The 25,037-nt window shown below is 35.4% G+C and overlaps 3 protein-coding genes across 3 annotated transcripts; 1 reads left to right on the top strand and 2 right to left on the bottom strand.

Moving 5' to 3' along the window:
* Positions 1 to 1,718: 1,718 nt before the first annotated feature.
* Positions 1,719 to 2,075, bottom strand: LOTGIDRAFT_58788 (hypothetical protein; the record flags this gene model as incomplete). The annotated part of the gene is made up of 1 exon (XM_009054859.1): positions 1,719 to 2,075. A coding segment is annotated over one exon (357 nt), but the record flags the coding sequence as incomplete, so codon positions are not given.
* An 11,208-nt stretch (positions 2,076 to 13,283) lies between these two features.
* LOTGIDRAFT_144270 (hypothetical protein) lies at positions 13,284 to 13,451 on the bottom strand (the record flags this gene model as incomplete). The annotated part of the gene is made up of 1 exon (XM_009054858.1): positions 13,284 to 13,451. A coding segment is annotated over one exon (168 nt), but the record flags the coding sequence as incomplete, so codon positions are not given.
* A 2,657-nt stretch (positions 13,452 to 16,108) lies between these two features.
* On the top strand, positions 16,109 to 24,448 carry LOTGIDRAFT_144275 (hypothetical protein; the record flags this gene model as incomplete). Its single annotated transcript, XM_009054857.1, has 4 exons — positions 16,109 to 16,636; positions 20,496 to 21,132; positions 21,778 to 22,053; positions 24,312 to 24,448. The coding sequence occupies 4 exons, from the start codon at positions 16,109 to 16,111 to the stop codon at positions 24,446 to 24,448; spliced, it is 1,578 nt and encodes a 525-aa protein (XP_009053105.1).
* Positions 24,449 to 25,037: the final 589 nt, after the last annotated feature.

Raw genomic sequence — 25,037 nt, 5'->3', positions numbered from 1 at the left:
TCAACTTGGCATCATTTTTGGAGAGTTCACTCAGCAAATGTGTCCTATTTTTTTTAAAAAATTCTATACTATTAGATGGGATTTATGATTAAATATTGTGTCACTTGCTCAGCACACCTGATGCCAATATGCAGTTGGGTTTGTCAACTTGGCAAAAGTTTTGGGGGGTCTACACCGCAAGATTGTTATATAATTTGATTTTTTTCAAGATGTTATTTTCAATTTTATTTCCAAATCAAATATTGTATCGCTTTGATAAGCACACCTGATGCCAGTATGCAATTGGGTTTGTCAACTTGTCAACTTGGCAACATTGTTGGAGAGTCTACATAGAAAATGTGTCATTGTTTCAAATTCCATACAAATTTAAATATTGAAACATTTTAAATCATACGAGAGAAAAAGCGTCTAGTTGTTCAGATGGGACAATAAACCGAGGTCCTGTGTGCTACAGGCTGTGCACGTTAAAGATCCCTCGACAGTTGGAAATCGAAAAAGAGCAGGCTAATGCTACTGTCCCGGTCCCTCATCGCACACTGCATGGCGTTGTCCGTCTTCATTAGCCCACAAGGTGCAGAAAAGTAGGGCGTAAAACTCCATTCATTTCATTTCATTACTAAATTGGATCCTGTAAAAAAACAGGTAGAAGTGAGAAATTTAGGTGCGGCCTTCAATTTGTTAAAATCATTTGGTAACATCTGGGAATTATTGATTCTGTCTGTACAGGTGTCAGAATGGTTGCTAACGGTAGACAAATCTACCTCCAGAATTTAAGAGTCTTCCTGTTATTATTGTGATTACCACTACTCTGTTTCCTATCTGTTGACTCATTTTCCCGTCTGAATTTCCGTGTTCTACGATAAATTTTCGTGTATTTCCTCATTTTGGGTTATTTTTGGCTTCTAGTGTATCAGAAAACTGAAAAGGTTCTCGTTCGTGAATTCTGCAACCAATTTTACGAGAAAATGGACTTAAAAAAGGAAATCTTTTACAAATTGATTTTCCCATCCTCCCTAAAAATCATAAGCATAAAAATTAAGCACCTTTAAACCCTCTAGGATGGCTTACTGCTCTCTCTACTAAACTTTCCTTTCAACTTATCCTCCTTTCACCAATTGCAATAAATTCTCATAGAACACAAGCATGCTTGTTCCAATAAATCCAAACATTTTCCACAGGATTGATAAATTTTTTTTTTCTTTACATCCTGTAAGTTGGCTTCTTTATTTAAATCATCTTATCGAGCATCAAAGTTTATGTAACTTGCTATAAATTACCAAAATATATGAATGGAGGCTTTTTCTTGAGACTGATAGTCTAAGATTTCTGAAGAAAAGGTTTAAGAATTCTGAATTCCAACATTTTGGTGGGAAAGTTGGAAATTTGTCAAATATGACGAAGGCTATAAATTAATGTCACTTACTTGTAAATATTTAGAGACATAAATTTGATTCACTTTCAGATAAAGATAATTTGTAGTGTTCTTTACGTTTTTTTAGTGTAGCCTTTTTGGTGTGGGAGTGGGATAGCCTAAGGATGCATGTGGGATGGAAGAGGGATGCATGTGGGATGGAAGAGGGACGCATGTGCAGGGACACACATGTACAGGGAAGAGGGATACATGCTAGATGGATTACAGATACATGTGGGATGGAAGAGGGATGCATGTGCAGGGGACACACATGGGGATTGAAGAGGGATACATGCTAGATGGATTAGAGATACATGTGGGATGGAACAGGGACACACATGGGGATTGAAGAGGATACACATGGGAATGGAAGAGATACACATGGGATGTGGAAGAGATACACATGGGATTTGCAAGGAATACACATGGGATGGGCTAGGGATACAAATGGGATGTACAAGTAATACAAATGGGATGTACAAATAATACATATGGGATGAACAAATGATACAGATGGGATGTACAAATAATACAAATGGGATGTACAAATAATACAGATGGGATGTACAAATAATACAAATGGGATGAACAAATAATACAGATGGGATGTACAAATAATACAAATGGGATGAACAAATAATACAGATGGGATGTACAAATAATACACATAGGGATATATACAAGGTGTAAACACAAATGTTGGGAAAGGCACTTTGAATATAAATTGCATAAATCATACGTGTGTTTACAAGATGTGTTTACAAGATGTGTACACAAAACATATCCCTTAAAGCTAGGTTTAAGTACAGGTTTAATGGTGGTATATATTTGAGAAATGTTATTAAAAATAGTTGATAGATATCAGATAGATATCAGAGAGTAGTTATTTGAATAGGATTGGCTTGTTTGATTCTTGGGTTTGATTTCGATCATTTTGAATTTCATTCGGATGTTTTTCACAAAGATGGAGTTCATTCAGATGTTTTCGTAATGTTTTTAACAAGTGGGTAGTAGATTTGAAGGATTTTTATCGAGATTTGGAATAGTTTTTGCATATTGAAGGATTTTCAATGGGTTTTTGATGGTGGTTAATTTATGCTTACCTCTTGGAGATGCTTTCAGATATCTGGTGGTGTCTTGTACCATATTGATGCAGGTTTGGAAAGACTGAAATGGACAAAACATAACATCATTAAACAGATCCTGATGGTACTTCTCTTTGGAGGAGTCCACCACTATACAACTTTTACTTGTGATTTTGCCATACTTCGGAGGGGATTTTTGATAAACAGAATTGTCTTGCTTACTCTTTTCAAAACACCTGATGATACTTCTCTTTGGAGGAGTCCACCTATACAACTTTTACTCCTGATTTTGTCATGATTTGGATGAGATTTAGATTAACAGAATTGTTTTGCTGGTACATTTTTTTCTATGTGTACTAGTTCCTGACTCATATATTATGTACAATATAAGCCACTTAGCTTCAAATAACAGCTTCTCAGAAGTTGGCCGTATGTCAAAAGAGATGTTCCTACATTTTAAAACTGATTAAGAAACATTGGTTTTATTTTTCTTTGTTTAATTTTGTTCGTTAATTATCTAGGCTAATTAGAAAGAAAGAAACAACTATATTTTACAAGGATAATAACTTAGGTTCACAGTTAAAGATCCTTTCTACCAGCTGGTCTTTGATCAAACCTCTTGGCATTGATCTTTCCCAGATTATCTGTACCCATTTACAGCTGGGTTGACTGGAATAATGAGGATCCTTTCTACCAGCTGGTCCTTGACCAAACCTCTTGGCATTGATCTTTCCCAGATTATCTGTACCCATTTACAGCTGGGTTGACTGGAATAATGAGGATCCTTTCTACCAGCTGGTCCTTGATCAAAACCTTTTGGCATTGATCTTTCCCAGATTATCTGTACCCATTTACAGCTGGGTTGACTGGAATAATGAGGATCCTTTCTACCAGTTGGTCCTTGATCAAACCTCTTGGCATTAATCTTTCCCAGATTATCTGTACCCATTTACAGCTGGGTTGACTGGAATAATGAGGATCCTTTCTACCAGCTGGTCCTTGATCAAACCTCTTGGCATTGATCTTTCCCAGATTATCTGTATCCATTTACAGCGGGGTTGACTGGAATTATGAGAATCCTTTCTACCAGCTGATCCCTTTTTCCAAACCTCTTGGCATTGATCTTTCCCAGATTATCTGTGCCCATTTACAGAAAGATCCTTTCAACCATATATGATACAAGGATATTTTGCGATTAGTGACGTCATCAAACACTTAGTTTTAGTGGAATTGCAGGAACCACAGACGTCTGATTGAAAATTAGAATGATGCAAATTGATGCTATCAGTGTCCCTGATACACATAAAAAATTTAGAAAACCTCTTTACAATCCCTTTAAGATTTAAAACGCCATTTGATTTGAATTCTGGTAAAAGAAGATAAGTAACTATAAGAAAGATAGAGAGGGTAGTGTTGATCTATCTAAGTTCTGTTTTCCATCACTCCTCACTTTAAATTACTTTACTACCACTTTCAATAGGGTGGCAATTACTAACACCTTAAAGAGACACTTTCACAAATCATGTTTTCGTTTATTACTTAAAGATGGGTTCCCTTATTTTTATTTATGAAAATGGAAATGCTAATACTTATATGAATAGAAAGTAGAGGTGTTCTAATGACTTGGAAAAATACCAGTTTGTCTCACATGTCCATAATTAATTCATAATTAGCTAGAAGAGAATTACCAGCAGAATTCCAATGAGTGACCGATCAAGAAAGGTCAAAAAGTCTTTTTTTTGTTTATCCAGACTGTACATACATGGTCATTTATGATTGGTTAAAACTCTTAATTATATGCAATAAGAACATAATGATATGATTAGGAATACATGATAATTCATTAGAAACACCAATTAATCAAATAGTTTGCTAAATTTGACACTAAAAAATAAGGAATCCCATCTTTAACACGTACAGCCTGTAGCAAAAAGAACTACACAAGGAGATTTTGGTTCAATTGACTAAAGCTCCATTCATCATGTTTCTGATAAACAATCTTCATCAGGACAGTTAAATTTTGGAAGGCCAATGCCTTAAGAGCACCAACGAAATTTCACCAGGATAATGGCGTTGATTTGTAATTCAATTCTCTTAATGGCAAAGATTAGTAAGGTATACCAGTATACCAAAATAATTAGCCGATATCAAAAATAACATGAAACAAACTACCTCCGATTTCTCCAAACCTATTAAAAGTGTACAGAAACCACATGGCCGCAATTCACTATCAGCTGAAAGCTTAGGGTCAAGGTCAGGGCCTTGTTTGATTCATCAAATATCATGACTCGATTTACTGATTTCAAAATTTTCAAAAGCTTTCTTAAATTCAAAGGGACTGGTGCGTCATTTTTGGGGGGTTGATTTGAGTCTTGAATATATGTAAATAGTCTTCAGAAGTACTAGAAATGTACAAAAATCACATAATTCCTTTAAAAATATCTCAAACTAGGAATTTTACTCACTATTTCTATAGATGTCTTTTCTATATATGACAGTGTCTCAAGAAAAGACGAGTCATCATATTAACTTTCAAACACAGATAATTCTAGACACACATGGATTTGAAGGCTCAAATTTCGACAGTGAGCTGTGAACACTATTACTGATTAACTTAACTAAAAATTTCCTGTTTCTTAGACTAAAGTATGATTGGTCCAAAAAATGGTGCACCTGTCCCTTTAACCGCTCCCTTTAAATACTCAATATCTATCAAACTTACCATTCCTTCAACATATCAGTAACAGAATCGCAGGCAAAGTAGTTCCTCTTAATGGCAGCCTTTGAAGTCTTTGTTATGATTTGAGGAAGAAATATTTAGTTATGGTGGTTCATTTTAGTTGAAGGCTGCACCAAACATTATTTCTCTCTCAGACTTTTCAACTACTCCTTCAAAGGTATCTAGCCGTCTAAATTTCAAATTTTACAAGGATCCTTTTTACCAGCTGGTGTAATGTTGAATCTCTAGGCATTGATCTTACAGGGATAACAACTTTGGTTCAAGAGGATCCTTTCTACCAGCTGGTCCTTGACTAAACCTCTTGGCATTGATCTTTCCTGGATTATCTGTACCCATTTACAGCTGGGTCGACTGGAATAATGAGGATCCTTTCTACCAGCTGGTCCTTGACCAAACCTCTTGGCAGTGATCTTTACTGGATTATCTGTACCCATTTACAGCTGGGTCGACTGGAATAATGAGGATCCTGTCTACCAGCTGGTCCTTGACCAAACCTCTTGGCATTGATCGTTCCTGGATTATATGTGCCCATTTACAGCTGGGTTGACTGGAATAATGAGGAAAGATGACTTATTTTGTACCCATTTACAGCTGGTTTGACTGGAATAATGAGGAAAGATAACTTTTACATGCCAACCAAGATTAGAACCTACCATTTCAATACCCTAACCAACTGTGCTACAGTCCGTCTTAAATAACCAGCCAATTTAACTTAATTTTATAAGTTATACTTCTATCATTTTTTGGTATATAAGTTTGGCTTTCCTTGGACCAAATCTAACACCCCTTCTAAGAACCACCATAATGTCCATGGTCATAATGAAAACAAACTTTGATGACCACCCCCAACTTTGGTCAGACGAAATCTACAGCAGTGATAAATGATTGCTCTTGATCCCGCTTGACCTTTGACTGAAGAGAGAGCTTAAGATATTGTATTTTATTGTTGTCTGTGGTTAAGAGAGCTTTAGATATATTTAGTCCTAGCTTGGCCTAGTTTATAGCTCTTAGCTTCTTTGTTTAGTGTTGTTTATTGCTGATCTCTGACCAGACACAGATCAACGTCTTCTAGCTTGGATTATAATCACACGATTCATGATACATTCTGAATGACATCAACTCTTAGGGAAAATTCAATATTTATTGAGGGAAAATTCAATATTTATTGAGGGAAATTCAATATTTATTGTAAGGGAAAATTCAATATTTATTCAGGGAAAATTCAATATTTATTGTAAGGGAAAATTCAATATTTATTAAGGGAAAATTCAATATTTATTGTAAGGGAAAATTCAATATTTATTAAGGGAAAATTCAATATTTATTGTAAGGGAAAATTCAATATTTATTCAGGGAAAATTCAATATTTATTGTAAGGGAAAATTCAATATTTATTAAGGGAAAATTCAATATTTATTGTAAGGGAAAATTCAATATTTATTCAGGGAAAATTCAATATTTATTGCAAGGGAAAATTCAATATTTATTCAGGGAAAATTCAATATTTATTGTAAGGGAAAATTCAATATGTATTCAGGGAAAATTCAATATTTATTGTAAGGGAAAATTCAATATTTATTAAAGGAAAATTCAATATTCATTGTAAGGGAAAATTCAATATTTATTGGGGGAAAATTAAATTAAAATTCAAGGGCTTTTCAAGGGAAAATTCAGTATTTATTAAAGGAAATCAGTGAAATTGAAGGAAAAATTTATTGAGGGAAAATTCAATATTTATTGAGGGAAAATTCAATATTTATTAAGGGAAAATTCAGTATTTAATCAGGGAAAATTCATTTTTTTTTTAGGGAAAATTCAATATTTATTCAGGGAAAATTCAATATTTATTGTAAGGGAAAATTCAATATTTATTCAGGGAAAATTCAATATTTATTCAGGGAAAATTTAAGGAAAATTAAAGAAAAAATTCAATGTTTTTTTAAGGGAAAATTAAAGAAAAATTCAATGTTTTTTTAAGGGAAAATTAAAGAAAAATTCAATGTTTTTTTAAGGGAAAATTAAAGAAAAATTCAATGTTTTTTTTAAGGGAAAATTCAGTGAAATTCAATGTTTTTTTTATATTTTTGGTTAATTTCAGGTTACAGAATGAAAAGTTGAAATGTTGAAAGAACGAAAGAAAACTCTGACACCAGATCCAGGCAACCAAATCTTGCAAAATTTCCAGTAAGTTCTTAATTCAAATTCAAATTTTAACCAATCAAAACAGCTGTAGCTATTCACAAGCTTTGTTTGTGTGTTCATATTTACAAAACAAAGTGTTGTATTAAAAAGTTTTGATTGGCAGGTGTGAAAATCAGTTGACTTGCATATTTATTACCCCCGTCTATAAGACAAGGTTTACCTGAATTAAGTAATAACACATGTTAAAAAGGGCTATGCATGATTAAGTGTTCGTTGAATGGCAGATTTGAAAATGTAGTGACATAGTGAATATGTATTATCTTAGTCCCTTGTACACAGTTTACCTGTTAAAGTGAATCACGTTAAAATTAAGTAATAACACATGATAAAGAGATGATGCACACTAAACCACCAGCGACCAGTTCAGACATGTGTTTAATGCAGCACATGATGCAAGACTCTGGAATGTGGATTACACAATATTCAGTATGTGTATGAGGGTTGGTCAAAAAGTTGTGAATCAATGTTTTAGAGTGACCCGCAAGAAGTTCTCTATGTCGATATGAGAAGTGTATTTTTAAAGGGACAGATGCACCATTTCGGGAGTTGATTTGAGTCTTGAATATATATAAATAGTCTTCAGAAGTACTAGAAATGTACGAAAATCACATAATTCCTTAAAAATATCTCAAACTAGGAATTTTACTCACTATTTCTATAGATGTCTTTTCTATATATCACAGTGTCTCAAGAAAAGACGAGTCGTCATTTTAACTTTCAAACGTGGATAATTCTGGACACACATGGATTTGAAGACTCAAATTTCGACAGTGAGCTGTGAACACTATTACTGATTGGCTTAGCTAAAAAATTCCCATTTCTGAGACTAAAAATATTGGAGCACCAGTCTCTCTTTACAATCCCTTTAATCTATGGGGATATAAAACTTTTTGACCTACCCTCGTATGTTCTTTATAGATATAGACAGTGAATATCAGAGTTATATTATTACATTCTATATCAACTAGATTCTTGTTAAAATACCAACATTTTCTTCTCTAAATAAATATTCCACACTTTCTTTTCTTCCATTATCACACTTTCTCATCTTCCCACTTAAAGTCACATTATCATGCAGTTTCTTAAGTGAGAGTGATAAGCTCTTCCTCTTGGTGATAAGCTCTTTATCTTGGTGATAAGCTCTTTATCTTGGTGATAAGCTCTTTGCAATGAGCTCTTGCTCTTGGTGATAAGCTCTTTCTCTTGGTGATAAGCCCTTAGCAATGAGCTCTTTCTCTTGGTCATAAGCTCTTTCTCATCTTCCCACTTAAGGTCACATTATCATGCAGTTTCTTAAGTGATAATTTCATGCTATTACATGCTAGTTTTTTGTGATAAGCTCTTTCTCTTGGTGATAAGCTCTTGCTCTTCGTAATGAGCTCTTTCTCTTGGTGATAAGTACTTTAAGTAGTATTGTTGTACATTCTTGAATATAGAAGTTATTATAATTGTAAGCTCTTTGTCTATGATAAGCTCCTTGCTTTTTTTTTCTCCTTGAGATAATCTCTTTGTAATGAGCTCTTTGCTTTTATGATAAGCACTTTGCTATAAGCTTTCTCGTTTTGATAAGCTCTTTGTAATCCCTTCCTTCTCAATGAGCAATGAGCTCTTTTTTCTAAGTGATATCCTGGGATAATCTCTTTGCTAAAGGCTCTTTCTCTTGACCATATCTTTGTGATAATCTCTTTGGTGTGGATAAGCTTTCTGTTATGAGCTCTTTCCTTTGTGATAAGTCTCTCCTCTAAGATGTGATCTTTCTCTTTGTGATAAGCTCTCTCTTTGAGATGAGCTGAGCTCTTTCTCTTTGTGATAAGCTCTCTCTTTGAGATGAGCTGAGCTCTTTCTCTTTGTGATAAGCTCTCTCTTTGAGATGAGCTGAGCTCTTTCTCTTTGTGATAAGCTCTCTCTTTGAGATGAGCTGAGCTCTTTCTCTTTGTGATAAGCTCTCTCTTTGAGATGAGCTGAGCTCTTTCTCTTTGTGATAAGCTCTCTCTTTGAGATGAGCTGAGCTCTTTCTCTTTGTGATAAGCTCTCTCTTTGAGATGAGCTGAGCTCTTTCTCTTTGAGATGAGCTGAGCTCTTTCTCTTTGTGTTAAGCTCTCTCTTTGAGATGAGCTGAGCTCTTTCTCTTGGTGATAAGCCAATCAACTTCCTGTATCATTAAAAATCTCAATAAATGATGCCACAACATGTCACCCTTTCTACTTATAGTCATTTCAACATCATCAACACTTCCTTCTTCCTGCTTGACACTTTACAGTTATAATATACTCCATCCTGAACAGCTAGTACAATACTGTATCAAACTAAAATATAACCATGCTGGTAATACGTAAGAACTGTTTTATTATTATTCTTCCTTGGCCAATGCTTTAGTGATAGTCTTCACCTAGTACGTTACATTAAGTGCGTTCAGATGACTGAAGTTAAGGCAGCTTAACTCTGAACTGTTTTGAGCCTGTGTTTTTGATACCAATTTACTTTGGAGGTGGCTTAAAACCAGTGGCAGCGCCAGTGAGGGTACAGGATGGACATTTGCCCCCCCTAGAAAAGTGGTTTTCACCCCCAATATTGTACCCCCACTTTATTTTCAACAAATCTAAATGTCTACCTTTTTTCTCCAAAATATGTCAGAATGCACAAAATCAATTCATTTTTTCTAAAATTTTCTTGAGTGAACCCTCTAAGACACTCTATGAGAGGCTTGCAATTTAACACCATCACAGAGTAGCCACAATTTGAATTCAGCCTCAGCAGTTGTTTGCTTACATTCCTTTGCCTCAACCAATGCTTTTGTGATAACTAACTTCCTCATGTGTATTTCATAATGTTAATATATTATGGCCCTATGCCAGTATACAGTATGATCCATGGCTTATCAATACAATATATTCACTGCTTGCTTATAATTCCTTTTCCTCAACCAATGCTTTTGTGATAACTAATTGCCTCATGTGTATTTCATAATGTTAACAATTTCTAATGGCCCTATGCCAGTATACAGTAAGATCCTTAGCTTATTAATACAATATTTTCACTGCTTGCTTACAATTCCTTTGCCTCAACCAATGCTTTTGTGATAACCGATTGCCTCATGTGTATTTCATAATGGTAACAGTTTATAATGGCCCTATGCCAGTATACAGTACTTGCTATGTGGTTTGATTAACAACATTCTAATGCTTATAAATACCAATACGAACATCTTAACTCCAATTTCATTCTTGTTTTCATAACATCATCTTAGTTAGAAACAAGGGCAATAACTCTTGCCAAGTATAGTATTTGGTTATAAACCGAATAAACTTGTTAAGTATCAGAAAATGAAACAGTTTGAACTCATTGTTATTAGTGTAGAGCTTATCTCATGTTCTAACATACCTTGTTTCAGATATACAATCCTCATCAGGACTTAAAGGGATTGTAAAGAGGTTTTCTAAATTTTGTATGTGTATCAGGGACACTGATAACATCAACCTGCACCATTCCAATTTTTAATCAGATGTCTGTGGTTCCTGCAATTCCATTAAAACTAAGTGATTGATGATGTCACTTATCGCAAAGGACCTTATGTGATAAAGCATATTTTGTGACTAGTGACATCATCAAACATTTAGTTTGAGTAGGAGTGCAGGAACCACAGACATCTGATTGAAAATTGGAATGATGTATATTGATGCTAACAGTGTCCCTGATACACATTAAAAATTTAGAAAACCTCTTTATAATCCCTTTAAAGCACATGACTTAAAGGCCCCTGTGTAGTTTCTCATTGTATTTTGTTAAGTTGTTTACGGAAGCATATCTTTGTTAACGAACATAATTGATTCTGGCATCTGAAAGAGTCTTGGAACCCATTCAGGCCAGCGCCAGTGACCATCTACTATACAATCATGTAGTATTAATGGCACTGAATCTCAAGGGAAATTAAAATCCTGCGATTCTCTATTAAGTATTTACAAGACAAGCTAAGATAATAAAAATAGACATTACTTATTGCGGCCATTGTTTATAAAAGACATTTACAAGGTGGAAAAGATTTCACTTATTTCAATGGTCTTTAACACCAAAGACTTTTCATTTCAAATGCCTAAATTTATCAAGCTAACGCCTAAAATTATCAAGCTAATGCCTAAAGTTTTTCAGTTTATGCCTACAGTTTTTTAAGTTTAGCTGTTGTTTTTTTAAATGGTTTTTAACACCAAAGAGCTTACTATTAGCATTTTTGAAAGTAACATCATCATCAAACACTTAGTTTTAGTGGAATTACAGGAACCACAGACATCTGATTGAATATTAGAATGGTACAAATTGATGCTATCAGTGTCCCTGTTACACATAAAAAAATTTAGAAAACCTCCCTTCAAAACACATAGTTTTAGTGGAATTACAGGAACCACAGACATCTGATTGAAAATTAGAATGGTGTAAATTGATGCTATCAGTGTCCCTGATACACATACAAAATTTACAAAACCTCTTTACAATCCCTTTAATGCACCATCAGTTGTTTACTAAACACCATTGAAATAATCACCCAATGAAATTTGTTTTCATTCAAAACAAATCTACAAGTTAACACTATCCCAATTAAAATAACAAATAGAAAAATAATTTCACAATCATTCTTGAGGAAACCCACGCAAACATCTGTGACTTGTGAACTTTAAAACTGTTAGCGCCAAGATGGAATCCTTCCTGCTACTATCAAAGAGTTGAGTAATAAAACAAGTTTTCAGCAACCATGAGACTTTAAAGGGACATTTTCGCCACTTTCAGAGGTTGATTTGGGTCTTGAATATACGTAAATATTTTCTTTTTAACCTTTAAAATTTTGACAGTGAGCTGTTTACTATTACTGATTGGCTTATTATTTTTCTGGGGGGGACATTACATACCCACAGCCCATTGGGCTCCCCCCTCTCCCCCTCTGATGTACCCCCACTGGCATCGCTACAGTAAATGGCTAATTGGAAGTATGAAAACTGCTATTTTGCCAGTAGTGGGGCACAAACTATTTTCTGGGGGACAATACATACCCACAGCCCAGTGAGCTGTGAACACTATTACTGATTGGCTTAGCTAAAAAATTCCAGTTTCTAAAACTAAGGTATGATTGGTTGAACCTTTCCCATAAGGTGTACCTAATTTTACAGTAGTATTCAGGAAGTGGTTGTAGCAGCCAACTGGACTGGAGGTACAAACTAACTTAATAGGGGGGACAACCTTTGGGATTTAGATTCCAAAATGTGGAATTACATGGGCACTAGCCTGCCATGAGATGTCCTTCCTCAGAAAGGAAGTGGGGGGTACAAGGGGTACAATTAAGGGCCCAAACTATTTTTCTGGGGGGACAAATACATACCCCCCGGCCTCCTGTACCCCTACTGGCATCGCTACAGTATATGAGTACACTGACTTTTTTGCCAGTAGTGGGGCACAAATTATTTTTCTGGGGGGACATTACATACCCACAGCCCATTTCCCCCCTCCATCCCCCTCTGATGTACCCCCACTGGCATCGCTACAGTAAATGGCTTATTGGAAGTATGAAAACTGCTATTTTGCCAGTAGTGGGGCACAAACTGTTTTTCTGGGGGACAATACATACCCACAGACCATTTCCCCACCCCCCTCTCCTGTACCCCCACCGTCGCTGCTACAGTATATCAGGTAATTGGAAGACAAATGTTTTCTAAATGTCATTATCTACTTGAGAGTAAAATAAGAAACAATGTACCGTTAGAACACTGACTGATGAACAAGTGTTTATTTTGATTCGTGGCCAACACTACTACAATACCAACCTAATTACAGAACACACTTTTAAACGCAGGGCGTTAGATCAGTTTACTTTAACACTCATTTCATTCATTATCTTCTCATTTCTATTTATTCTGAACACTTTTTTTCCACATCTATTCGTAATGCTCATTTTTGTACTCTTGATGTTCAATTTTCTATTCTTGATGTTCAATTTTCTATTCTTGATGTTCATTTTTCTATTCTTGATGGTCTAATTTCTATTCTTAATGTTCAATTTTCTATTTTTGATGTTCAATGTTCAGATCTATTCTTCATGTTCAATTTTGTATTCCTTGATGTTCTATTTTCTATTCTCGATGTTCAATTTTCTATTCTTGATGTTCAATGTTCAGATCTATTCTTCATGTTCAATTTTGTATTCCTTGATGTTCTATTTTCTATTCTTGATGTTCAATTTTCTATTCTTGATATTCAATTGTCTATTCTTGATGTTCAATTTTCTATTCTTGATGTTCTTGTTCATATCTATTCTCAATGCTGAATTTTCAGATCTATTCTTAATGCTTAATTATCAGATCTATTCTCAATGCTGAATTTTCGGATTTATTCTTAATGCTTAATTTTCGGATCTATTCTTAATGCTTAAACTTCACAACTATTCTTAATCCTCAAACTTCACAACTATTCTTAATGCTTAAACTCCACAACTATTCTTAATGCTTAAATTTCATACCTATTCTTAATTCTCAAATTTTATATCTATTCTTAAAGCTAAATTTTCAGATCTATTCTCAAGGCAGGTTGTTGGTTTGTCGGTTAAGGTGGTTTGATAAACACCGGTTAATGAACCAATATAAAAGTTAAACATGGCAATAAATCTGTCAAGCTATTCACAGTGGTGCTTGGTCTATAATAATCACTAGCAATACATAATAATAATAATAATAATAATAATCAATACTGACTGGGCCACAGCTGCTGTCTGTGAGTAAAACTACATTTTTAAGGCACTGGATGTTATAATATTCGATTTACAGGACTGAAGTATAATGGGATTTTAGTTGGGTTTTTTTTTCGTTCCTATGGTAACAGTTTTAATGACCTACACCTGATGCAAGATATTGACTGTTTGATGCAAGATATTGCCTGCTTGATTCAAAATATTTGAACGGCTAAAAGCAAAATATTGCTTGCTTGGAGTAAAATATTGGCTTCTGGAGCAAAATATTACAACAGCTAAAAGCAACGTATTGCTCGCTTGATGTAAAATATTGGAACGGCTAAAAGCAACGTATTGCTCGCTTGATGCAAAATATTGGAACAGCTAAAAGCAAAATATTGGCTGCCTGATGCAAAATATTGGAACAGCTAAAAGCAAAATATTGGCTGTCTGATGCAAAATATTGGAACAGCTAAAAGCAAAATATTGGCTGCCTGATGCAAAATATTGGAACAGCTAAAAGCAGAATATTGGCTGCCTGATGCAAAATATTGGCACAGCTAAAAGCCTTATGCAAAATCTTGGTTCCATGAATGCCTGATGCAAAATCTTGCCTGCCTGATGCAAAATATTGCCTGCCTGATGCAAAATATTAGCACGGCTAAAAAGCCTGATGCAAAATCTTGGCTCCCTACATCAAAATATTAACAGGTTGTGGCCTCAAGCTTGACACATGTTTTATTGATGTTGATGTTTACCTTGCATTAAAGGCTTCGATTTTTTCCTAATTACAACCAATTTACAATGTATGTATTGAAGATTGCTTTAGTCTACTGCTGCCATTTTGGAAAACAGATTTACTTAGTGTTTTAGTTAGTGTTTTAGTGTTTAAATTAGTGTTTTGATTCTGTTTTTGGATTTATTATTAGGACTGATTTTTCCTAATTACAACCAATTTACAATGTATGTATTGAAGATTGGTTTAGTCTACTGCTGCCATTTTGGAAAACAGATTTACTTAGTGTTTAAGTTAGTGTTTTAGTGTTAAAATTAGTGTTTTGATTCTTTTTATGGATTATCTATATGTATGATTTTTCAGTGTTGAAGTTTTCAACTTATATGAAACTGTGTATCAGGGACACTGATAACATCAATTAGCACCATTCCAATTTTCAATCAGACGTCTGTGGTTCCTGCAATTCCACTAAAACTAAGTGTTTTACAATTGCATACACAAAACACTTGGTTATAATGGAATTGCAGGAATCACAGACATCTGATTGAAAATTGGAATGGTGCAGGTTGATGTTATCAGTGTCCCTGATACACATAAAAAATTTACAAAACCTCTTTACAATCCCTAAATACTCAAACCTAAAAAAAAATGTATAAGCACAAAAGGTCAGCAAGTTAAAACTTTTTAATTTTCGTTTTATTTCTATTTGGTACCTTGTTGATATTATTTTTCTATCTATTTTCAGATTTTGATGCATTCCAAAGATTAAACAGATGGTCGTTAGCAGAATTTTATACCTCGCAGCAAACTTAACAGTTCCGCACAAAATTAAATTGGTGATTAACATTGGAGAAAAATGAAACATAAAAAACGTATTTCACAAAATGAGCGGAAGAAATTCTGACAGAAATTTCTTGGATTTTCGGACATTTCTGATGGGCAGACATTACATTTTGTGAAAAATTCCAATATGGAGGACTTTGAGCAGACGGTGTTCAAAATGGATGTGTAAAATTTGGTAATGGATGATAAAATCTGACATGATAGTGTAAGAACTACAACATTAGTGAATTGTGAAAAAACTGCATGCAAAGAGTGTTTTTAAAAAGTGTTCATGACAAAATCATTTCTTAAGCCAAGCAAAACACGGCAAAGCTTACGGGCGTAAAATTTTAGAAATTTATTTTTGGAAAGATTGGGTTTCCATAGTAACGCGAAAATGTCGAATATGGAATTCTCGAGTAATATGTCTGATGCAGACAATCGTGTGATACTGAACGTAGGGGGCATCCGGCACGAAACTTATAAGGCCACCCTGAAGAAAATTCCAGCTACTCGCTTATCCAGGCTGACCGAGGCGTTAGCCAACTACGACCCCGTGTTAAACGAATATTTTTTCGACAGACATCCGGGCGTGTTCGCTCAAATTCTCAATTATTATCGTTCAGGGAAACTTCACTACCCGACAGACGTGTGTGGACCTCTTTTCGAGGAGGAGTTAGAATTCTGGGGACTGGACTCCAACCAGGTTGAACCGTGTTGCTGGATGACTTACACCAGCCATCGAGATACACAAGATGTCCTCACCATACTCGACCGCCTTGATTTGGACACTGATAAACCCACGGAAGAGGATATCATGAAAAAGTTTGGTCTAGAGGACGAATATAAATCGGGAGAATTAAATTGTTGGCAACGAATTCAACCAAAAATTTGGGCTTTATTCGATGAGCCTTATTCATCTACTGGAGCAAAGGTAACGTATGATTTTTAACTCTAAGACAGGAGAGTCATATTTGAAATTCAAAACCTAAAGTGGTTTTCTAAATTTTTTTATGTGTATCAGGGACACTGACAGCATCAATTTGCACCATTCAAATTTTCAATCAGACGTCTGTGGGTCTTGCAAATTCACAAAGAGATGTCCAAAAGACTTAGGATACCCCATCAAGTTAAAAGTTGACGAACCCCACCACAAGAGCTGTCAAAAAGACAAAAATTGTGATTATTCCTGCTTTTGATAAAATTTCTTTGAAAACACTGCCAAAAGTCATCAGAGCTCACTTCAAACCAACAAACCCCACCACAAGAGCTGTCCAAGAGACAAAATTTGTGATTATTCCTGCTTTTGATAAAATTTCTTTGAAATGACCACCTCAAAGTTGACGAACCCCACCACAAGAGCCGTCCAAGAGACAAAATTTGTGATTATTCCTGCTTTTGATAAAATTTCTTTGAAAACACTGCCAAAAGTCATCAGAGCTGACCTCAAACCAACGAACCCCACCACAAGAGCCGTCCAAAAGACATAATTTGTGATTATCTCCATTGTAACGTTCAATCTATCTTGTTGATTTGCTGATAAATAAAATGATGGCAGCAGAGGGAGATATTAAGATGTTATGGAAGAGTTTGATATATATTGATTGCAACTGGATAACTGGTAATTAGGTTTCCATCATCGCTAGGGTCAAAAGGTTACTTGGTCTTGTTGTCATGTAAGCTGGTTACAGTCAGCCAGAAAAACAAATCGCGGTGTATCTGGGAATCCAAGCACCAGTGTAATCCAAAACTTATTACTAAAACTGGTTTCCCTTGTCAAACATGCAGGGGTTGTGCGTTTTCACCATGTCAAGCTATTACGAACTTTGTCTTATACCTTGACTACAATAGTCACCTTTCTAGTATCATGGAAGTTTGTAAATGCAGTGATTTGGTTTGATTGTAGGTTAGCGAATTCAGCCAATCAGAGCTCTCAACAGAAAGTCTGTCAACAATAAGCCATCTATCTTGTCAAGGGCTTTGATTGGCTCTATTTGCTGCTGTACAAGCCAATCAAATTACAGCATTAGGTGAAACAAGAAAGGTCAAGGCATTAATGCAGTTTGTAAAAGCTTGACATTATGAAGATGGGGCTGACAATGGAAAAAGCGTCTAGTCGTTCGGATGGGACAATAAACCGAGGCCCTGTGTGCTACAGGCTGTGCACGTTAAAGATCCCTTGAGACTAATGCTGCTGTCCTGGCAAAATTCCTTCATTGTACACTGCATGATGTTGCCAGTCCTCATTTGCCAAATCACTTGCAGAAATGTAGGACAATAAACCGAGGCCCCGTGTGCTACAGGCTGTACACATTAAAGATCCCTTGACAGTTGGAAATAGAAAAAGAGTAGGCTTATGCCGCCGTCCTGGCAAAATTTCCCTCATTGCACACTGCATGGCTTTACCTGTCATCATTAGTTCAATCAAAGTAGGACTTTTCAACTAGGAAAATCTTCCAAAAAAACAGTCAAATCATTTTTTGACGCATTTGGCAAATAAAGTCCACAAAAAAAAACTCTGAAAGAAATCTATCCATGAAGATGTCTGGAGGCTTCTTGTGACCTCTTTCCTACTTCCTTTTTGCGCAGTAGAAAAAATCTATGCTTTCAATGGCCGTCATCCAAAGACCTTGAGGGAACCGTCAAATGCTTTGGCCTTGGAAGTCATGGAAAGGTTATTGGATATAGTCCTGAGGCTCCAGGTGGAACTTTTTTTATCTGAAGGCAAATGACCCATAAAAGTAAGAATTGCAAAGTAGCACAATTTTGAATCTTGAAGCTCAATTCTAAGGACCAACTGTAGCACAATCAGAGCTTAAATTTGAAGAACAAATGGTGGTCGCGGGTTCTAAACTCTGTTAGCTAGTGAAAATCTGGTAACTTGGAATATCTCCTCTTTCCTAATTATTCCAGTCGACCCAGCTGTAAATGGGTACAGATAATCCAGGAAAGATCATTGCCAAGAGGTTTGGTCAAGGACCAGCTGGTAGACAGGATCCTCATTATTCCAGTCGACCCAGCTGTAAATGGGTACAGATAATCTGGGAAAGATCAATACCAAGAGGTTTGGTCAAGGACCAGCTGGTAGAAAGGATCCTCATTATTCCAGTCAACCCAGCTGTAAATGGGTACAGATAATCCAGGAAAAGATGGTAGAAAGGACCCTCGTGAACCTAAGTTGTTTCTTACAAAAATCAGTGTCCTGAAATGAACGCCTCAGCCTGTGCTTGTTGGTTTCAACCTCTATCATAAATTTGCTTAATTAATCCATAACTAACAGATCAACTTTCCCATGGCGTATTCCAAGTATCACATCAGCATTTTGGACATACTTTCAAATCATTACGCCAAATATTCAACAAAAAACTACGCCGTCTGCTAAAATCAAGGATGCATTAAATTAACCAATGGGAAAACTCGAATCCTGCAGCAATTTTGTCCCCAAAAAAATGGACAAAATATGTTCTATTAAGGACTAAGTTTAAAATCACTATGCCAAATATGCAACGAAAAACTACGCCGTCTGCTAAAATCAAGGATGCATTAAATTAACCAATGGGAAAACTCGAATCCTGCAGCAATTTTGTCCCCAAAAAAATGGACAAAATATGTTCTATTTTGGACTAAGTTTAAAATCACTACGCCAAATATTTAACGAAAAACTACGCCGTCTGCTGAATATCAAGGGTGTGATAAATTAACCAATAGAAAAACTCGAGTTTTGTCGGTCGAATTTCAGGTTGATTTATTATCACTGTGAAACAAGTATGACCTTACTTCCTGTGGTCAGAGACAAATGTTGATATTGATTCTTATTGGTTGTTAATCAAATAACGCTTGTTTCCTTGATTAGATTTTCTCTTCATTTTATCAATTGACATAATCAACATGACAGTACAGTGGAAACTTTCAGTCATTTTGTCGATGAAAAAAGACTTGGACACAACTGGCCTTGGCTTACTTTTAAAAATTGACGTCTTTTTTTCATAATATGGCTTTAGTCTTATGGCTTATTTTTTTTTTTTTTAGAATTGACAAAATCAAAGTGACAGAACAGTCGAGACTGTCAGTCATTTTGTCAATGAAAAAGTTCTTGGACACAAATGCCGTTGGCTAGCTGTTTTTTGGCTGATTTGTTTGGTCAGGCATAAATTGATCTGATTGTATCTCTCTTTTCGAAACACCTGATGGTACTTCTCTTTGGAGGAAACCACTACCACACAATTTTTACTTGGGCCTTTGCCATACTTTGGACGAGATTTTGATCAACGGAATATCTTGCTTACTCTTTTCAAAACACCTGATGGTACTGCTCTTTGGAGCAAACCATGACTATACAATTTTTACTCCTGCTTTTGCCATACTTTGAACGAGATTTAGATTGGCAGAATTGCCTTGCTTACTCTTTTCAAAACACCTAATGGTACTTCTCTTTGGAGGAAACCACGACTATACAATTTTTACTGTTAATTTTGCCAGTCTTTGAACGAGTTTTTTGATCGACGGAAACACCTGATGGTACTATGCAATTTTAACTCTCAATTTTGCCATTCTTGGAACGAGTTTTTTGATTGGCGGAAACACCTGATGGTACTATGCAATTTTAACTCTCAATTTTGCCAGTCTTTGAACGAGTTTTTTGATTGGCGGAAACACTTGATGGTACTAAACAATTGTACTCTCAAATTTGCCAGTCTTTGAACGAGATTTTGATTAACGAAATTTGCTTGTACAAATTTGAATTCTAAAGCCACGAATGTCTGACCATTTTTTTTTCGTTTTTCTCTTTTCAGATTATAGCAGTTATATCAGTGTTCTTCATAGTTATCTCCATCTTATCTTTTTGTTTGAAGACTCATCCTGACATGCGAGTCCCCGTCTTATTCAACACCACATCAAAGATGGCCGACGGCAACACCACTTGGCGATTACAGAAAAAAGAAACGGAACCGCACGAAGCGTTCTTCTATATCGAGTGTGCTAGCAACGCCTGGTTTACCTTTGAAATCATCATACGTTTCATCGTGGCCCCTACGAAATTAGATTTTTTACGGGCTCCTGTGAACATCATTGACATAGTGGCCACTTTGTCTTTTTATTTAGATTTTATGCTGACCAAGCTTCAGCAAGAAAGTGACATTTTAGAATTCTTTAGTATTATTCGTATCATGAGATTGTGTAAGCTCACGCGGCATAGTGCAGGATTAAAAATCCTGATCCATACATTCAAGGCTAGTGCAAAGGAACTAATTCTTCTCATCTTTTTCTTGGTCTTGGGTATTGTGATCTTCGCTGCCCTGATATACTATGCGGAAAAAATCCAATACAACCCCGAAAATGACTTTGAGTCCATACCTGTGGGCTTATGGTGGGCTATCGTTACCATGACTACCGTAGGCTATGGAGATATGGCACCAAAGACATATGTAGGTAAGTATACTACTTTGGATATCTTAAAGAGCTCCCAATAATCCACTACTACTTGAGCTGTTCGTGCCAGATCATCCAAAACTGGTTTTTTTGTACCATATGATGATGCTTGGACACTAAACGCCAAAAAATCAGCTTGAACTCTTTGATCTTGGCACCACACGGAACACCAGAAAATCTGCTTAGAACCTATTCTCCAAACAGGAAGGCAAATAATCCAGAACTGTTTCTCTTTCCAAGGATGCTTGAACCCAATGATCCAAGCATGACACTAAATGCCACATAATCCAGAACTGTTTCTCTTTCCAAGGATGCTTGAACCCAATGATCCAAGCATGACACTAAATGCCACATAATCCAGAACTGTTTCTCTTTTCCAAGGATGCTTGAACCCAATGATCCAAGCATGACACTAAATGCCACATAATCCAGAACTGTTTCTCTTTCCAAGGAAGTTTGTTCCCAATGTTCCCTGTCATTGAACGTCAATAATCCAGAACTGTTTCTCTTTCCAAGGACGCTTGAACCCAATGATCCAAGCATGACCCTTAATGCCACACATAATCCAGAACTGTTTCTCTTTCCAAGGATGCTTTTTCCCTGTCATCGAACGCCAATAATCCAGAACTGTTTCTCTCTTTGCAGGGATGTTTGTGGGAGCTCTATGTGCATTAGCTGGTGTGTTGACCATAGCTCTACCCGTTCCTGTAATCGTCAGCAACTTTGCTCTCTTCTACTCACATACTCAAGCACGCTCTAAACTACCCAAAAAACGTAGGAGAGTCTTACCAGTCGAGGCACCACGACCCAAAGGACCTAAACCAATGGGAGGCGGTGGGCCTGGAGGAGCCCAGAATCGCAGGATGAACGCCATCAAACACAATCATCAAGGTTCGCTAGACGTGAAGGTCAATCGAATAGGTAACAGAGATAGTTGAAAACCTCTCCTCTTTTTTTTTCATTTTTCACCAAATTTTTTTCGTTTTTTTTTCCTAATTTGTAGTGAATAGAAATGTTGTTTGCCACGTTAAAAAAAAAAAACGTGGCAAAATTCCTATTGTGGCGCAATTTTTCTAAACAAAAATTTCTTTATCTGTGTTCGTGGACATTCGGCTTTGGGTGTTTTTTTGATTGGCTTTTGGTACCGGAACTCATTTTTGGCAATGACTATTTTTCTCTCTTTTTAGTCTTTCGGTGTTTTTTTCTTGTTTAACTGTTGCAATGTTGTGGTTTATTTTTCGTCGAAATTTCGTGGCAAGCTTTCCATGTTTGATGTTTCGAAACAAGTCTAATTCTGAATGAAAATGATTGCCGCAGCAAATAAATCGACGTCACACGATTGGTTAAAAATACATTTGAAAATAATCGCAAAATCCCCCTTCATTTTTTTTTTCATTTTTTTTTATAGCAAAAAAAAAATTACCATTTTTTTCGTTATCCCTCTAAATTAGTGTCACTTTCAGATTTAATTTTTGGGAGGTCATGAACTTTAACCCCTTGACCCCTTTTTTTTTTAAAACTATCTCTTGAAACTATTTGATTTATCTGACTATTTTTTTTATATTTTTTACAATAATCTAAAATCCTGCAGAAGAGGAAAAAAAAATTTCTGCAAAACTCAACACATATTTTAAGATGAATTTTCTAAAACCTGATACTGGCTTTAATCTAAATCAACTCTTTAAATAAGTAGTTAAAATGCGGACAGAACCTTATCACATCAGCAGCCACATTGTGGGCAGCAACTTTCCAAATCAGCAGCTAAATTTAAGCACCAATGTGTTCAAAAATGTTCAAAAAGAACATTACATGGTGTCTTTGAACATTACACAGTGAACTTGAACATTACACAGTGAACTTGAACATTTCACTGGTACTTGAACATTACACTGGTACTTGAACATTACATGGTGAACTTGAACATTACACTTTATCTTTGAACATTTCACTGTTCATAGTTGTTCAAAAAGAACATTAGACACTGAATTTGAACATTACATTGTGAATTTGAACATCACACTTTGTCTTTGAACATTACACAGTGAACTTGAACACTTCACTGGTACTTGAACATTACACTGGTACTTGAACATTACATGGTGAACTTGAACATTACACTTTGTCTTGGAACATTTCACTGTTCATAGTTGTTCAAAAAGAACATTAGACACTGAATTTGAACATTACACAGTGAATTTGAACATCACACTTTGTCTTTGAACATTACACAGTGAACTTGAACATTTCACTGGTACTTGAACATCACACTTTGTCTTTGAACATTTCACAGTTCAAAGTTGTTCAAAAGAACATTACACTGTGAATTTGAACATTACACTGTGAATTTGAACATTTCACTGGTACTTGAACATCACACTTTGTCTTTGAACATTTCACAGTTCAAAGTTGTTCAAAAAGAACATTACACTGTGAATTTGAACATTACACTGGTACTCTGAACATTACACTATGGAGAATTTGAACATTACAAAATATATGTAACTTACCAGTTGAAGTCTGCTTGGAGTATGTGTTGAATATTTTGCAGAAATTTCCAAAAAACTGAAAGCATAAAATATAATAATCTTTACTTCCTATTTTTCTCTCTTAGTATGAACTCGAATGATGGTTGCAGCTTAATAAAAGGATCTTTAAAAGGGTCAAGCCAGAAGGGAACCGTTGGGAAATTCCATCCAAAAGGAGACCATTTTTAGGGAGGTCATCTTTGGTTTTTTTGAAGCCATTTTGAAGAATAACATCTTTGTTTTTCGCTGCCAATCTTTTTTCTAAAAGACCAATTTTTGGTTTTTTTAAGGCCTTCTTTGGTTGAAGAAGACCATTTTTGGTTTCTTGAAGACCTGCTTTGGTTTTTTGAAGAAGTCCAACTTTGGTCAAAGACCTTCTTTGGTTTCTTGAAGACCATCTTTGATTGAGAAGGCCATCTTTACTTTTTTGAGAGTATCTTTGGAATTAAAAAAAGATAGGGGTTTTAGGGGCCTTTTGACTGATTTTTCAATTTCATCAGCAAAAATTTGGTTGCGAAACAGAAACCCAACGGTTCACCTTCTCTTCAGCTTGACCCAACCTTGCCAATATATCTTTCTGACATATATATATATCTGACATGTGTATATCTGACATGTGTATATCTGACATGTATATCTGTATTTTTCTACTAGTGCAAGGAGGAGCCTTGCAGGAGTTAATGCCATTCCGTAGTAAGTCAACCTTTCTCGGTACTGCTTGCATGTCTCTTTACAAAACTTCCCAATGGATGATTTTTCAACTTCGCTTGATGCATAGTTATGATTTTTGAAAGAGATCTTGGTAAATTTGGACCTATTTTGAATTTGGGATTTTTTTTATAATTGGACATGATAGCTTTAATTTTAAATTTGGATTCTCTTTTTATTGGACATGATAGCTTTAATTTAAAATTTGGATTCTCTTTTTATTGGACATGGTAGCTTTAATTTTAAATTTGAATTTTTTTCTAATTGGACATGGTAGTTTTAATTTAAAATTCAGGTTTTTTTTTATTGGACATGGTAGCTTAAATTTTAAAGTTGGATTTCCTTATTGGACATTGTAGCTTAAAGTTTCATTTGCTATGTGGACTCTCTAAAAATGAGCTTAGAGCTGAAAGCTCACAGTAGCATCAGATATTCCAATTTCAAATCTAAATTTATTTGCCTAAAAGTGCAATTTTAAATGGTAGAAATCCCAAACTGGTTTCTACAACCGAAACTGGTTTGGGTACCAAATTTGCCAAGATCTCAAACTGGTTTCAGAATTTGTCATAGCATGACTCTCTCTCTACCTCTCTACAATTTCAACTAGGAGGGTTGTGGTGGACGATTAAATCAACCAGCAAACCAACATCAGTTTTAGGGTAGAGCAGTTAA

Source organism: Lottia gigantea (assembly GCF_000327385.1).
Source record: "Lottia gigantea unplaced genomic scaffold LOTGIsca_229, whole genome shotgun sequence".
Taxonomy (NCBI): domain Eukaryota; kingdom Metazoa; phylum Mollusca; class Gastropoda; family Lottiidae; genus Lottia; species Lottia gigantea.
Note: the sequence above shows the minus strand (reverse complement) of the source record. Positions and strands in the feature narration are given on the sequence as shown.